General features: G+C 31.1%; 2 protein-coding genes across 4 annotated transcripts; both read right to left on the bottom strand.

Moving 5' to 3' along the window:
• Nucleotides 1-1,702: 1,702 nt before the first annotated feature.
• LOC106767319 (heavy metal-associated isoprenylated plant protein 39) lies at nucleotides 1,703-3,254 on the bottom strand. 3 transcript variants are annotated; one of them, XR_002668532.1, is made up of 5 exons: nucleotides 3,030-3,254; nucleotides 2,761-2,839; nucleotides 2,358-2,646; nucleotides 2,040-2,069; nucleotides 1,703-1,864 (listed from the first exon to the last, which is right to left on the bottom strand). XR_002668532.1 is itself a non-coding variant. In XM_022783229.1 (4 exons), exons 1-3 carry the CDS (start codon nucleotides 3,036-3,038, stop codon nucleotides 2,381-2,383), a joined length of 354 nt encoding a protein of 117 aa, XP_022638950.1. In that variant the 5' UTR covers nucleotides 3,039-3,252; the 3' UTR covers nucleotides 1,703-1,864; nucleotides 2,358-2,380. The 3 variants fall into 3 exon arrangements, 2 of the variants coding, with proteins under 2 accessions (XP_022638950.1, XP_014507670.1); XM_022783229.1 differs by lacking the exon at nucleotides 2,040-2,069 and having other exon boundaries at nucleotides 3,030-3,252; XM_014652184.2 differs by lacking the exons at nucleotides 1,703-1,864; nucleotides 2,040-2,069 and having other exon boundaries at nucleotides 2,113-2,646; nucleotides 3,030-3,233.
• Nucleotides 3,255-14,670: 11,416 nt separating this feature from the next.
• LOC106768218 (heavy metal-associated isoprenylated plant protein 31) lies at nucleotides 14,671-16,919 on the bottom strand. The gene is made up of 3 exons (XM_014653223.2): nucleotides 16,530-16,919; nucleotides 16,029-16,110; nucleotides 14,671-15,180 (listed from the first exon to the last, which is right to left on the bottom strand). Exons 1-3 carry the CDS (start codon nucleotides 16,533-16,535, stop codon nucleotides 14,852-14,854), a joined length of 417 nt encoding a protein of 138 aa, XP_014508709.1. The 5' UTR covers nucleotides 16,536-16,919; the 3' UTR covers nucleotides 14,671-14,851.
• Nucleotides 16,920-17,294: the final 375 nt, after the last annotated feature.

Below are 17,294 nucleotides of genomic sequence, written 5' to 3'. Positions count from 1 at the left end.
CAAACAATAGATCAAGGAGTGAGAAAGAGTAGAGAAAAGTGAGAGAAAGCAAGAAGGATAGTGTTCTAGAAATATATAGGTATTTTAGATAATGAACCGAGCTTTAGAAAATTCTATTTATATTAGAAGATTATTTGAAAATAAAATACTCGGTCTCATTATTTTAATACACCTATATACTCTAACACTCTATTTTCTAAGTTTTTACAAAATAAAAAATGACAAAAATATCCATATGTATTATGGAATAATTAGTATTTGTAAGTTTTTATTACTCGTAACTAAATAGTATATCTAATTAAAATTGAGTAAAGTACTCGATTAACAAATAATAGATCTAATTAAAAATGAGTTAGCTACAAGTATAATATTATCTATATATCTATAGATTTATATTTTATTATATGTAAGTTTAATTAAATTTATATTTAATTTAATATATATTATATTTAAATTTTATTTTAAAATTTTATAAAATATCTTTTCTAAATATTCGTAAATATTTGTGAGTATTTATATTTTGAAATGATCGTAAGATATTTTTTTAAAATGAATATCCCACGAATAAACATGTGAATTTTTTTGTTGCAGGTTAAATACTTGTAAATACTATCGTTGTTGTTAAATACTTGTAAATACTATCGTTGGTTTTTCAGTATAAAATTGACTTAGTAGTAATTAGAATGATGAGTGTAGAAGAAGTTGTGAGTTCAATTCATTTAATAATATTTAAGTGATATAAGAATGATGTAGAAAAAAAAAGTAAAAGAGAGTGAATTCATTTAAAGAAATTAATAATAAGATTTTTCAATATAATAAAATAAAATTCTAAGATTGTATTAAAATTACAAAATATGCTATAATTAAAATTAAGATTAAAAATAGAGAAATTATTATCGTAAATCAAGATTAAATTGGGCTGAAAGTGTAACTTAGTAAGAAAATAGTATTATTTATTAGTTATTTCAACTACTTTTGTTATTTTCTTTATTTTAAAATATTATACAGCCCTCCTCAATTACTTTGTTTTTACTTTTATGACATATAATTTTCTTTTTCATCTTTCAGTGGTACAAATAGTTGGTTTTATTTATTGTTTATTATTTAAGTTTGAGACTTTACAAGGCAAATATTTTAATGAAAGTCTCAAAAACTGTGATAAATTTAAAACCTCAATTCATCATCTCGAAGATGATAGTTTAAATATTCCAAAAGTAATAACTACCAATAACACAAAAGTCATAAGGGATGAAAATAATATCCTACTTTTGTTCACAGCTACTCAATGTTGCTAAGAGATATTATTTCAATAATATAAATCAAATGTGTATATTTTTCCAGCTTGAATATAAGAGTACATTTCTTTCTCTAAAACAGAAGTATATATTTTTGGAATAAAAATGTCATAATACAGATTTACTATGACTCAGTAAAAATTAATTCCGAGTTTCAAATCCTAAAAAAACAAAAAAAAAGAATAATTTGATTAGAAGAGTTCTTTAAACTTTATAAATTCTACTACATCTGTCACTGTACATTACCCTCTTTAAAAACTATTACATTAAAATATTCTTAACTATTTTACAATTTTTTAGTCAGTAAAAAAATAAAAATTATAAATTACTAAAATAAAACCATCATCACACATTAGTTAACTAAAATGAAAATAATTGAAGAATTCCAATAAATTTTAAAAACAATATAAATGGTGAAAAATTTAATATTACTATAAAATTTTAATATCAGAACACTTTTGTTGAAATGATGAATCACAAGCCATTTTGGACTTTGGTGTCATTGAGCTAAGATCAAATGACCCACAACCAATAGAGGAATTTCTTGATGATCCCAAATTTCTTGGTTTCTGTTCATCAGCAGGAACAAAACACAGCATCGATATTATCATAATCACAACCACTTGCATAAGCATAACAACAAACCAAAAAAATAAATAAAATAATAAGAGACTGAATTAAAAATAAATTAAATAATTTGCTCTAAGAATTTACTATTATCATGACAATTAAGAAGCCAATTACCAATTTTCCGTACCTTCATTCCCCAGTCCTCTGTATCAGAAAACAAAAGTAAAAAGAGAAGAAAAGAAGCTACTTTTCATCACCATTGGCCAATTTTCTGGGCACCCTTTTATTAAAAGTTCAAAACTTTTCCATCTTAGCAATTGAAGATTGATCCATGTTTGAGAAGGATTATAAACAACAGATTTGAGAAGAAACCCACTTGATCAAAAATGAAAAAGACTCTATGGACAATTTCTGCAGCATACAGTTGCTTCTGAATATGGGAAAATATGCAAAACAAAGTGAAAAATAAGTAGAATTAGAAAAAGAAAAAACCCGATGATCATTGAGATTTGCTTCTATTTCTTGTCCTCCTTCTTCTCTTCTTTCTTCTCTTCCTTCTTTTCTTCTTTCTTCTCTTCCTTTTTCTCTTCCTTTTTTTCTTCCTTTTTCTCTTCCTTCTTCTCTTCTTTCTTCTCTTCTTTCTTCTCTTCTTTAGCAGGTCCAACAGATATTATATCCACTTTACCTACTTTCTTCAGCTTCTTCACTATTTTCACTGTGTCCATTTGGCCAACCACCGTCAACTTCTGCTCCTTCACATCAGCAACAATCGAATCAACCCCTATGGATCAAACCACCAAAAATCAAACAGATCAATTACTCTTTCCTCATACAACTCACACTACACATAAACATGAATTCAAGGTAGAAACTTTGGATTTGGCAAACCACCCACCATAGATATCAGCAGCTGCTTCAATAGCCTTCTGCTTGGTTTTGTCATCAGTCATAGTCAAAACCTTTAACACAACCTTCTGTTGTGGATCGAAAGAGGGGTAATAACATGCATAAGAAGAAAGAGAAAATAATATCAGTAATCACATGATTTTCTTTTCTTTTCTGGGTCAGTTCAATGGATGACTCACAGAAAGAATGAAAATGCAAGAAAAGAAGCAAAAGGAATGAAAAAGGGGTATGCAGAGATGGTGAAATGAGAAGTGATACCTGAGCCATCTGAAGAGGTGTGAAAGGAAGAGTGAGAGAAGAAGGGGTTTGGGAAAATTGAGAAGCATGTACTATATAAGGGTAAAGGTGTGAGTGAGGTTTTGGAGTTGTTTCTTTTTATTTGTGCGTGTGACTGTGGAAGTCACATCCAAGAAATGGACCCTCCAAATGCACATTTCTTGCCGCATATATGGTGCAATTCGACAGCACACAGGACAAATTTTTGAGTGTTTTAGGCATGGTGATCACATTCTCTGCCATTTGGGTTTTTCTAAGTATTTTTCTTTCTTGCTTTCTTTCTCACCTTGGTATCTTTTCCTGTCAACTTTGGGAAAACGAAACTTGCATCATTGCACATTAGAATCTGTAAATGCAAACGGTGGATTGGAATTTGGAGAGAGAGAGGAAAAAGAGTTGCTGAAAATTAAGTTAAATTTGCTATCTTAGCCTTTTGACTGCTCCCTTATTCGAGAAAGATTAGAGTTGCATATCACTGTTCATTTATTGCTAAATGAAAGATTTATTAAATAAAAAGGAGGGTTTGATTATTTTGGTTAAAAAATAATTTAATTAATCTTAAAAATAAACTTTAATTCTAATTCGATTTTTATAAAACTGGTTTAAAAGATAATATGTTTATTTATATGTTGTAATTCATTTTAGGATTAATCATTTAAAACATCTCTATTTCTGTAAGATTTTTTCAATTAGGTATTGGTATTATAAAATGTCTCAATTAAATATCTGAATATAAAAAAATGGATCAATTAAAGGCTTATCGTTAATTTAGGTGGATGGTGTAAAATTGAGTGTGTGTGGCAGGGCGACATTACTAACGTGGTAGTGTATGGCCAAGTGAGTTGGATTTGTTTGATTTTTAAATTAAATTTTACTAAAATACAATGATAAAAACGCAACGTTTAAATAAAACATCATTTAACAATTGGAAACATGTTTTTTAATTGACTGAGGAACGTTTTAGAAGAAAGGGGAAATTTGGGAAATTAAAAGGGATTTCAATAAAACCCTAAATTGGAAGACTGGAATCCTAAAATGAAATGTGTGCATGAGGAGAGTGAGGTTGGCCTTGTTGGAGCTTCTGGAGGTTGTTCTTGGAGGTTGTTTTTGTGCAACGCAGGTGGGTGCTGAAGTCGAAGTTGTTCGAAGACGATGTCGAAGGACCATTCTTGTTGTTCGTCGACCTGCAATGTATGGTGAAAGGAGAATCCTAATGCGTGTTCACCGATTTGCCACTATGGAGAGAGATGTGCGTTGAGAACTGCTAAAACTATCAAGAATCATGGAAGCAATTTTGGGGATGCTCGAAGTATAAGGTATATTGATTTCAACTATTTGTTATGTGGAACTGTTTATGAGAATACATTTGTGTGTTGACAGAGTGGTATTGAAGACGGTGGTTACAACTTCTTCAAATGGTGTGGTGATGCTTCGGAACATGAAATGGGAACCTGTTTGAAGTGTGAAGGTTACAAACAAAGTTTGCTGAATAGTGAAAAAATGGATAGTATTAGGGAAATTTTAGTTATGTCTTCATTGTTGAAAAGTGGATGAAGTTGTTGATAATTTTGGTTTGTGTTTTATGTGTAATGAACACAATTTTAGTTTCAATGATGATGAGAATGGGATGATGTGTTGTACGTCTGTTGTACCTTGATTCCATTTTAATGAAAATAAGAGTTGTTTGATGTGTTTGAGTAAGCAATTGAATTGTGGTTATGGAATCTAATATAACTAAAGAGAGTTGTGTATCTTGGTTTTATATGGTATGGAATCATTTTAACTCAATTGTTTTTGGTTTCCTGTTTCTGAAATACAATAGTAAGTAGTTACAAATGATAGAATAAAAATGAATGACATTGTTTAAAATCATGGCATTGTCTAAAGTATAACATTAACAATTGTTTTTGGTTTCCTGTTTCTGAAATACAACATTAAGCAGTGACAACTAATAGAATAAAAATTGATGGTATTGTCTAAAATCATGGCATTGTCTAAAATACAACACTAACTCAATTGTTTTTGGTTTCCTGTATTTTGAGTAACATCATTAAGCAGTAGCCATAGAACTTCACACAGTCAATAACAACTATAGATTAAGAAAAAACAATTTGCACTTGTACAGGGAATTTCCATCTCCAACTTCCTCTTCTATATCACAGTCAACATTTACATAAACCAAACCTTCCATACAATCATTGCCATCATCATCATTAACATCCTCACTACTAGAACTCCAACTACAAACATCACTAACATCACCATTAACATCATCATTAACATCCCCTTCACACTCAATTTCACCTTCAACAACATGATGACCCTCACATATTTCTTCTGAAACAACAATAGTTTCACTCCTACCATCACATTGACCTCTCTCACCTTCATTGGTAGGCACCTCACATTGTCTTTCACCATCCTGTTGACATTCACCCCTAGTATCCTGTTCACGTTCACCCTCAACAGTTTCTACTTCAGCTGTATTTTGAGTAACATATTCTAACATATGTATCACCTTAGGTTCAGAAACTGTGTGAACAATAAAAAGATGCACCTCACCATTAAGCCTAGCTAAGGTAATGATATGCATGACTCCTGTGTCATCCAACAAAGGCTCCAACCTATTCTCTAACACAGAACCACCACCTACGCAGTACCACAACTCCTTAAACCCACCATAACCTAGACCTTTGACTACACTCATTACAATGAAATAACTCCACATGTCTGGGTCAAACGAAAAAGTTGTACTCTCCCCCTCATAGTTAAGTTTCCCTTCATTTATAAACTTTCCACCATGGTGGATAACAACTTCGAAATTTTCCTCCATGACGTACAAAAGAAACTTATATTTAACCTATAAAGTAATAAAAAAGCGACGACAACAACATTTAGTAACAATATATGCAAACCACAACTCACTTAGAAAGACAATCCAACAACACTTTAATATTGGGGGACCACATTGCACTAAAAAACGAAACAGGATATACTATGCATTAGATTGTGGGACAATCATAAACCATAAAAAGACAACATCATCAAAAAATTAAATGAAAAGTGTATTTACTAACCTCAACGCCTGATTGACCTCGAAGACTTTCTCCCACTGCCTACCACGTGATCCACCGCCAACAGCTTCCTGATTTCACTGATTTCACACCGATAAATCACTTCAAAATCTTCACACCAGGCCTACTTTCTCACCACATATACCAAATTTTGCACCAACTGAACAATTTTTTTCCTCAATAGAATCCTATTTTCTCAAAAATCCCCAATTTCGCACAAAGTGAAGATTAAAAATAACATTCCCCTTTCTTTTAAAACGTTCCTCAGTCAATTAAAACACACGTTCTCAATTGTTAAATGATGTTTTATTTAAACTTTGCGTTTTGTATCATTTTATTTAAGTAAAATTTAATTTAAAAATCAAACAAATTCAACTCACTTGGCCATACACTGTCATACACTGCCATGTCAGTAATGTCGCCCTGCCACGCACACTCAATTTTAACGTCATCCACTTAAATTAACGTCAAACCCTTAATTGATCCAATTTTTCATATTCAGGGACTTAATTGAGACATTTTACAATACCAAGACCTAATTGAGAAAATCTTATAGAAATAGGGATGTTTTAAATGATTAAACCTTCATTTTATATCTTTAGTTGAATTGAAATGTCGAATACATCTTTTAAGTTTAAGTTAAGACATGTATATTGAGAATAAAACTAAAAATTTATGGTGGTACAGATTAAATGATAAATTTAATAAATAATAAATTTTATTAAGATATATTTCAAATAATTATGATATTTTTTAAAATTAATTTAATCTTAAAAATTTGATTTATAAAATAAAATTTATATCCACTAACATGTGAAAGGATAGAAGAACCTAACATTTGAAAGGATTAGAAAAATTATGAGTCCAATTATCTTACTAGTATTTGAGAGAGTTATAAAATTGATTTGAGAATTTTGAAAAAAAGAATAAAAATAGTTGTGGATTCAATTTTCCATATTAATAAAAAATATTAACAATTTTAAAAAATACGAATAAAAAATAATAATTTACAGTTAATAATGTGAATATATCTTATTTCATTGTGAATTTTTTAAGATTTGAGATTAAAATTATATAAAAAAGACTAGGAAACTAAAAGTGAGAAGAAGGAATTAATAAAAAAAAAAGATAAACGGAGTATGCTATTAACATTATTTTAACTTGTTGGTGATTAGAATTTCTTACTCAGGATACATTATCTTATATTTTTATTGTTTCTTTTTGAAGAATAATATTCCATGAAGAATAGTAAAATAATGGTCAAATAATGCTATGCACAATGTCATAAAGTATTTGTAGACCTTGTCGTTTCTTTCTTCTTTTATTGTAGCACAAAAGTTTGAATGTTAGTTTCAGATCTTTTCTTAATGGAATACAATATCTAGCTCAGAATTTCATTACGTCTCAAATCAAAACAAAATGCAACATTAGCAAGTAGGTGATGTTTTTCGATACACGACAAATATTGACATTCAAACACATGCATCATGTAAGAAAATATAATTATTTTCTTACTAATGACAATGGAATACCGACAGAGAATTGCCCATGAAGACAAAATATCCATTGTTGTGCATAAAATTATGATGAAGAAAAGCATTGTCACTTTGTATAAGACATAGGAATAGGTTACATACAAAATATTCTTCCTAGAATATTGTCTGCTCCTGTGGCATATGCTTTTCACCACACTCTTTCTTCCTTCATCTTACCTCAAACTTGTGAAAACGAAAGATGGTGTTGCTGCTGTGACAGCACTAGGACTTAACCAAACATATCCGAAACAAATTAACTAGGATATCATGGATGCTACTTAGGTAAGTGATTCATGTCTTTCACAGTTAAAAAAAAATGCACTTTAACCTAATTTTTAAACCAAAGGTTGATACTTTTCTTTTCTTTTCCTCTTCTTGTTCAAGAGGCCTCCTCTTAGCCATTATTGTTGTTGTTGGAGAGGATTTATTGTGGTACCATTTTTTTTCCTTTTTTCTTTATTAATATTCAATGAAGATGAAATGGATTTCTTAAGTGTAAAGTTTAAGGAAGTAATTGAGAGGAGTTCTTTATGCCCAGCATCTCTATTTTATACTTATTGAATTTATTTTTAATGTATATTTATTTTAATAAAAAAAGGTCTACCACACTTTAATGAACAAAAAAAGTTAGGAGGAATCAAATTCTGAACAATAAGCAGACATAGTTTAAAAATTAATTAGAAAATAAATTTATTTGAATAAATATCTTCAATCGAGATACAAGTAGAATGATTGATTATCTTCAATGGAAAGTTTAAGAGATTTATGATTCATTTAAGAGATTTATGATTCTATGCTTATAGTCAATATTTAGTCAATATTTCGATCTCAAATTTTTCGAATGACATCATTATGATCAATCACTATATATTCGAAGTATTATTTGTTTTGAAGTATGTTTATGTCACAATTTTATCTTAAAAAAACATCTTAAAAATAAAAAAAATATTTAAATTATCTTAGACCTCGACTATTAAATAATATATAAAATACAAACCATTGTGGAAAGATTAAATTTTCCACACTATTATGATTTACACACCCTATTCTCCCTCGTTGTGAAACGTAACCCTCTGTATCCTTCTTTTCAGTTCCATCTATGGACCTACAAAAAGTGGGAGCACACACATATAGCATTACAATGTGTCGTTTTCCACCGGCCCTTATGTACCCTGTTTACTGTCGATCCATTATCACGACTAAATTTGGATTCCGTAAATACCAAAACATGATGCTTTTTACAAACCCTTTTTGTGAAGACTTATGAAGGTGAAAAACTTTAAGCACGAAGTCGTAAACCATGTATGCTAGCAACACTTTCTATCAATGCACAAAACCTTTTGTATGCAATGTTGTCTATTAGTAACCCTTTAAAATACATTTTTCCTCATTTTTCTATAAGGCATCGACAACCAACTTTATCAATTATATATACACAATAATAAAATAAAAAAATCGTCACTACTACCTCATCCAGAAACTACTGATATTACCCAATGCCCTATATATATATATATGCATTTCACTAGAATATTGCAGTAGACCGAGAAGACCTCGACTTGTGTGAGAAGTAGGTCTGAAAATCCTAGATGTACATAATATTAATGTTAGGAAATATGTGTTCAATAGAGCTAGATCCATAAGGGCCACCTTCAGCACATTGTGTGATCAAAAGATAAGATTGATTTAAAACCTAAATTTTGTTTTTTTTAACTCTTTTGAACTAAAAGTAGGTATAGGTAAAAGTAGGTATGTGGTTGGGTACAAACACTAATCCGAATAACAAACAATTGTTGTTAAATTCTTATTGTTGAATTCTAGTACGTGCTAACATAATATTCTCTTCACATCTACGGTTACACTTCTTAAAATAACAGCATTTCTATAAATTCAAATATCTCACATAATAATCAACCACGTACATCACCATACCTCACGGTCCTTTGCAGGTATTCAACACCATTAGATCTGATTGATCAAATTATAAGTTAAACAGGTAAAAAGGGTCTGAGAGTTTAGGTGGTGTTGGATCGTAATTGGACCAATACAAATATTAGTAATATTGGGCTAATACTAACTTAATGTCCACTGGACTAATATTAACTAAAAGTTCATTATAAATTCTATAAATAGAATTGAGTTACTCATATGAATTAAGTTCTGGATAAAATCTGACTTTAGGGTCAAAGTGTCTTTAGCAAGTACCTACCGCTCGGTTTGGACTTGAAGAAACTAGATCAAGTAATTCAAAAGAAGAAAGAATTGAAGAAGTTAGATCAAATAATTCAAAAAGAGAAAGAAAAGAAGGTAATTGGAGAAAGTTGTGTCTCTCGACCTTATTCATTTATATACTGAAACACATTTGTTATTATTATGTATTCAAACTAACTAAAATGTATTTATGTTTAATTGTCATAAAAGAGAAAAAAATAGATGACTTACAGTTTTATTAGTAGTTTCACATAGGATATATGTTCTACTTCTCACTTATATTTTCCTATTATATAAATTATCTTGTATGACCACTTTATTTATTAGAACTATTTACTTCAAGGTTGTGCAATGATGAATCATACATGATTTGATTGACTTGAGTGAAATTAGTAACTAGACTCCGATATCAATTATTAGATAAAACTTTTATTACTAAATAAAAAGCTATAATTAATAATAAAATAAAACTCTTTCTACTTAATAATATAATTTTTTAATCATTATATAATTTAATCTTGACTTAATTATTTTTACCTATACGAAATAATTGATTCCTTTCCATCTATAAAATTTACTTATAGCTTGTGTAGTAGACTTCGTTCCAATTGAACTTTCATAACCATCTATTTACTTTCCATACTTTCATTTTACTCACCAATTTTGTACATTTGTAATGAAATTGAAATAATAAAGCCAAACTATTCTCTTTATTCCCATGAACCTATCCGAATTTGGTACTACTTCCATTTTCTAGCCTTCTACGCATCAATTTATCAAACTATTTTTCCTAACTCATTTGGGAAGGTAAATTAAATGCGAATCACCTTGTTTTAACACTAGTGCAAAAACGTTGTTTAACGTCACCCATTAGACGTCGGTTCCATGAAAATACGACGTCTATTACTGCACGGTGACATTATCGTAAATAAATTGGAAAATTAGACGTCAGTTTCGATGTCCGGCGACGTCTATGACATCATAGACGTCGCACCTGCCGCAAACTGACGTCCAATTGCCTGAGGTATGTGATAAGACAGTTCATTAACGTCGGTATTCACGGGGACCGACGTCTACTAGGCTGCAATTAATGTTGCCCATCAAATTCCCAGGAGCTTAGACGTCGACTAGAAAAGGGCACCGACGTCTACGTCACTGACAGGAAATCAAACGTCAACCGGTTCAGCTTTAAACGTCGCATAGACGTCGGATCCCGTGAAAAAACGACGTCGACTGGGCTACAATTAATGTTGTTCACCTAATTCCCAAGGCAATTAGACGTCACGTAGTCAAACGCCGACGTCTAAGGCCTGTCTAGAAGGCGGGAAGACAAAAATTCTTCAATGTAGACGTCGGTTCTGAGGGGCTCCGACGTCTAAGTTCCTGTATTTTCACCAAATTCGAGGGTTTTAGAAGTTGGCTGTGAGGGGCACCGACGTGAACTACCCTGACAGGAAACCAAAATGTCAATATTTTCAGCTTCATAGACGTCGGATCCCCTGAAACACCGATGTCTATAGACGTCGGTTTCAGGAACAACCGACGCCCCATTTCATTCTAAATAGACCGCAGACTCTTCACACCATTCAGTTTTTGATCTCGTCTTCATCTCTTCTCCTTTTTCTCTGCTTCTCCTCTTCTTCTACTCGCTTGTGCACCTCTACTTTTTATCTCTTGCGGCATTGCATTGTCGTTTCTCAATATGTTATTGTCTTCGTCCTCGCCTTTTTCTCTCTTGCATCCCAGGTGCGTGGTTTTTTTTATGCTTTACCGTTTAAACTTTCTTTAGTTTTTTATCGATTATCTTGTCGTTTAACTGATTAAAATTTGCTTTCTTTGTGTTGTGTTTTAGTGCAGTTTTGATCCTTTCTTTGGGCAACATAGTGTAACATTCTCCCTTTGCTTGCTTCCTCACAAGAAGAGTGGTGATCTTTTGAGTTTTCTATGACTTCTGACCCAAAATGGAACTTGGGTCCTTGTCTAGTTCTCGTATCATCGAAATTTTTTTCCTTTGCGGTTGAATAATGGGAAGTAGTCATGGACCCAGGTTCGGTTTTGGGTTGAATGTCATAGAAGATTCAAAAGACGCAAGCTTTTTTTGTGGGGAAACTAGCGAGAGGAGAGTGTTACACAATGCTACCGAAAGTTTGGATCAAAACTGCACTAAAACACAATGCCCTTGTTAGACTTCGGTTAGTGCATGGTCCGACGTCTATAAGAACATAGACGTCGGTTAGTGTAATTTACAACTTCTATATATTCATCTTGACGTCGGTTTAGGAATAGACGGACGTCTATATAGAGTAATAGACTTCGGTTTGAGTATAAGCAGACGTCTATATAGACGTCGGAGACGTCGGTGGATATCGTTAACTGACGTGTATATAGACATCAGTTGGATGAATTCTGACGTCACATAGACGTCACCCGTATAGACGTCAGTTTGAAAGGTGACGTTAAAAACCCAAATTAACCGACGTTAAACAACGTTTTTGCACTAGTGTAATCTTCCAAATATTTTTTTTTCATAGATAATCTTGTCAAAGTACGGTTAAACACTAAAATAATATAATATTATATGATTTTAATATTATAAAGATTTTTTATTACCAACTATTATTATATATGATAAAATTATTAAACGTCAATAGCATATATTTACTTTGAAAATAAAGGTAAAATAATTTGAAATTGATTACAACTACAAAATTCTCACGTACTGTAAAAAAAGAAAAAAATAGAAAACGAAAGTAATTACATACTCACAAAAGAGATTCTTTTCTTTCTGCCAAACTCACTCCATTGATATCTTATCAAACACCAACAATTTAGGCAGTGGTGATGCAAAAGGACAATGGAGGGTGAAGTGGTTGAATAATTATGGCAAATTCAAATTCAATTTTTGAAAGTGAAAATTACAGTTAGTGGGTCAAGTTTGGTTGGCCAAATGTTGTAAAGCACAGATCCTTCAAAATGTTTCTTTTCTAAATCAAGAATCTCAAGTTCAAAGGTGCTAAGTGATTTTATACAAGACCTCTCTCATGGCCTGCATGAAATAGTAGAAATTTAATGAAGATCCCTCAATATCTCCACTTACTTTTTCAGATTGGAGAGTATTTTCCATTAGATCTTTTGCCAACATGATTACACAAATTCAAAACATGCATTTGCATTAATATAATAATTTTTAAATTTTAATGCAAGCTTTCATGTTAATTATTTAATAAATTTTCACATCTTTTGTGTTGGTAATATGTATTCTTCGTCTTATGCATTTGTCTTTATAATTACCTTAATACATTCTGAATTTAGTTTAAATGTATTGACTGTATTAACGAGATTAACTGATAATATAAAAAATTTTATAAATGAAAATTAAGCTTACACATTTATGCATTTTATCCCTTTTTTTATTTTTTATATAGGAAAAAAATTCTAAGTCTATTGAATGTTAATATCAATCACCATATATTCAAATATAATTCGTGTTAGAATCTCGTTATCGATTTTACAGAAAGAATCAATATTTCAATCTCAAGCCTATCAAATGGCATAATTAGAGTTAATCACTGTATTTATGAAGTATTGTTCAGTTTAGAATCTAAAATTCTATCACAGTTTTATTTTTACAAAAAAGGTCTTAAAGAATAAAAAAATATTTAAATTACCTTCAACTACAACTTTTAAGTGATATGAAAGGGTATGATAGAAACAAATCTTCTCATACATTCATACATATCATACATAATACTTTTGTTCTTGATTGTTATGTTTGTATATGCACACAGAATTTATAGTTTGACTACATTTTATCTCAATAAAGAAATATTTAGTTACTTATGGATAATAACTAACCAAGTTTATAGTTAGAAAAAGGAGGGGAGAGAAAGACATGTAATGGTTTCTCTTCGTCATCCAAAAATTATAGGTATCTTTCCTTCTCTGTTTTTCGTTGATTTCCCTTTAATTTTAAAAAAGAAACTATATATTCTACTCTTCATAGAAGATAAGTGGATTGTAATTTGCTGAGAAAAAGTGTTAGGTTAACGTGGATCCATAACAATTTCCCCCAAGTAGTATTGAGGTCCAAATAATTATATATAGCAAATTACATACACTTAATTACTCTGTTTTACCATTGTTACACGAGGCTTGGAAAAGTGCAATGTTTTTTTAAAAAAATCGCATTATGTAAGCTTAAGATTTTCAATATCTCGACCATGATGAAAAGTTTTGCTTTTTTAATATATTATATTGATGTCATTTTTAGTTCATAAGTTTCAAAAGTTTATCGAAATAGTATGACAATGTGCTTATAATTCTAAAAGTCCTTTGATTTTTAAATAGCTAAACGAAAAAGTACTCACTAATATTTCAAAAAGGTATAGAAAGAAAAAGTAAAAGAAAAGGTTAAAGTGTGTATATGTGTAAGAAGGTGTTTTACTATATTTTTGCATAACCAAACTAATCACTTTTATTTTATATTTTTCATTTACAAATTTTGAACTTGGTGTGTTCATTAGGGAAATTAAGCATTTCTTATATGGATTATTTCTTGTATTCAGAAGAAATTTGGGAGATGTATTTTCTATCTGTTTTTTTTATACAAATTTTATATCTTTTAATATCAAATTAAGTAATACAATTTAAATATTTCTTTATACAAATTAATTAATTAACATATTTTTACACTCTCTTTTACCATACTTCTTCACATTAATTTCTTCCATAGTCTCGTCACTGTTATATATAAATTATACACAACATCACAAAAGAGAAATTAACCAAGAAACTCGTTGGATATAATCAAAAGGAGGCACAAGACAATACACTCAAGAAAATTGGCAAAAAAAAAATCAACCAATAGTAAACAAACTCTAATTTACTAGGAGAAAATGTCTCACTCTCAATTTCTTCTTTTTCTCTTGAAAGAGAAACTAACCTGAAGTGAGGAAAAAGTATGCATGAAACTGATCTAATTCAATTACATTATGGTGCAAGCATGAGGGTTATCATCACTGAAGAGAGAAGCAAATGCTTCATCAGATGCCACAGCAACTGAATATACAGCAGGGGTGTGGAAGAAACTGTGAACTCCATTGGTAGCTTCACTTTTGTATGCATCATAGTAATGGTTAACAATGTAACTAGGATACTTGTAAAATGAAGAAAAATGAGCATGCCCTGGAAATGGCCATGGTTCTGCCACTTTCCCTGAACGTTTGATTGCCTTCAGAACCTTCTTTTCCTCCAAGCCATAGCCCCTCACTGTTATTTTCTGTGATTCCATTTCAACTTCTACCTCATCTACTCCTGCAAATCACACATTCAACAACTTCAAAAACTGATACATAACACATTCTGATATGCTATACTAACTCAATCTTTTGACAGATACACTTCAGTTAAGTTAGTATAAGTTAAACAGAGCTAAATTTCAAAGCATGGTAGTTAAAAAAATGGGACTAACTCAATTATACATATGGTGCTTGATGACCCAAGTAAAAGTCACTTTGTAGTACTTTTTGCTTGCTTTTGGGTATGCTTATTTCCATGCTGAATGAGAGCTCATAATGCCATGTTTCTCATGAGTTCACTTTTCATGAACATAAAAATGTGATTCATTTTTGCTCACCAACAAAAGCGAAAAGTTGTACACTTTAAGACATCATTTATCCATGTAACAGAATACACATTATAAGAAGTAATGGAACAACAACTAAAGATGTATATTTGCATATAACTTGCAGGCTTTCACCTCAAAATAATTAACATTAATAAACTAGTAATTACAATAATGTGAAGGGTCCATTTTGAATTTGTTGTAAGCCTATAGAACTGGTTTTGTTTTCATTTGTAATGACAACTAACGTTGTTTGGTTAAGGTGTGACAGAGAGGCAACCTAATTTGTTAGATTGGAAAACATGTCTGAAGAAATTTGGAACCCATCTGGCAACAGGAAGGTGTACATGGACCCCAGAATGGTATGGTGTACCAAATTCTTGACTTATGGTTCAACACTTAGCAAAGAAAGTGAGAAATGCACATGGAGATTTTGGAAAGCAAACCACATAAAATTCAAAGATAAGCAACACAACCGTTACCCTTCAATGGCCCATGTATACCAGCTCAATCAATCGAAAGCCTCCAGAAAATGTACCTTTAAGTTTGAAGAGAGCTTTCTTTAGTTTTGAAGCACATCCTTCACAATCAAGATTTGGAACTCTCACCTCTATCATATTCTGCTAAGAGAAATGCTTGTCAGTACTTCTTTAATACTTTCCCAAATAATATTTAAAGCTATGTACTACAAATATCAGATGAAAAATTGCTTTCAAGAAATTCCAATGCAGTAATGCAGAAAAACCAACTGTTATTTTGAGAGTAAAAGTACGAAAAAAGAAAACTTTGGCACATTAACATCCATTTGAGACATTATTTTCAGTAAAAAACATGTCAAATGAATATAAGTGGGCCGACCCACCATTGTTCTAGAAGTATCTTTGAACTATATCTACAACTCAAGTCCAATCATGCAGTAGATACATCGTTATAGCAGAATGGTTATGCAGTGACAATCTCAGTCATAAACTCCTAATTAACTGTTCTTGAAATGCACAAACAAGTGATATGAATAAAACCATTAGAAAAAGGGACTTACAGACATATTTGGTGGTGTAGCTTAAACTGAAACAAGCGAGCCTTCTTGCAGAAAAAGGAAGAGAGCAGTGTGTTGTGTTGTGTTGTGGTGTTGGATGAAAGAGATGATGGTGGTGTTAATGGGTTAACAGAAACAATGTGAAGGGTGTGTTTTAAAGAGTAATGGTGAAAAAGGATGATTGGGGTTTGAAACCCGAAAAGGTAGCAGAGTATAGTATATTCACGCGTGGGGTGAGGCAAAAAAAAAGCGTGGATTCCTCTCTCTTACGCTCCCCAATTTTGAGGCACACAGTCTCACCCTGTCTCCATTGACTTGCCACCACCTATGGACCATTTGAACATCTCTCAGTGGAATATCATGAAAATGGTAGACACCACCTTTTCTCTTTTCTTTCTTCGACATGTACACACCATCATTTCTACCTGCATATGTTGCAGTGCTTGTAAACTCAACACGCTGCATGGTGGGTTACATGTAATCAATATCTATCTACAAAGATTATAATTAATGTCCATTCTTTTCAAATAATTATGCTTTTTTTTTTTTCATTCTTTTTTGTATATGAAAGAGGTGTCAAATGTAAGAATGAGGAAAATCAAGATTCATCATAGGCTAAATTATAGCGTATCTTGTCGTTTTATGGGATTTTGTAACTTTGAAAAAATAATGTAATTGTGTTTCTTTTCAATATTCCGCTTACTTATATGGTCCCCTTGTTCTTAAAATAGAGATGATTTACATTAAATAATAATTACTTTACAGATA

Source organism: Vigna radiata, chromosome 1 (assembly GCF_000741045.1).
Source record: "Vigna radiata var. radiata cultivar VC1973A chromosome 1, Vradiata_ver6, whole genome shotgun sequence".
Taxonomy (NCBI): Eukaryota; Viridiplantae; Streptophyta; class Magnoliopsida; order Fabales; family Fabaceae; genus Vigna; species Vigna radiata.
This window is presented reverse-complemented; position numbering and strand designations above follow the sequence as displayed.

Bases quoted from the DNA above. Each gene is read 5' to 3' on its own strand.
- LOC106768218 (XM_014653223.2), bottom strand. The intron at 15,181-16,028 runs GTACATTTTCTG...TGTGATTTGCAG, and splicing joins AGCTCTCTTCAAACTTAAAG to GAGTAGATGAGGTAGAAGTT.
- LOC106767319 (XM_022783229.1), bottom strand. The intron at 2,647-2,760 runs GTGGGTGGTTTG...TTTGATCCATAG, and splicing joins AGCAGCTGCTGATATCTATG to GGGTTGATTCGATTGTTGCT.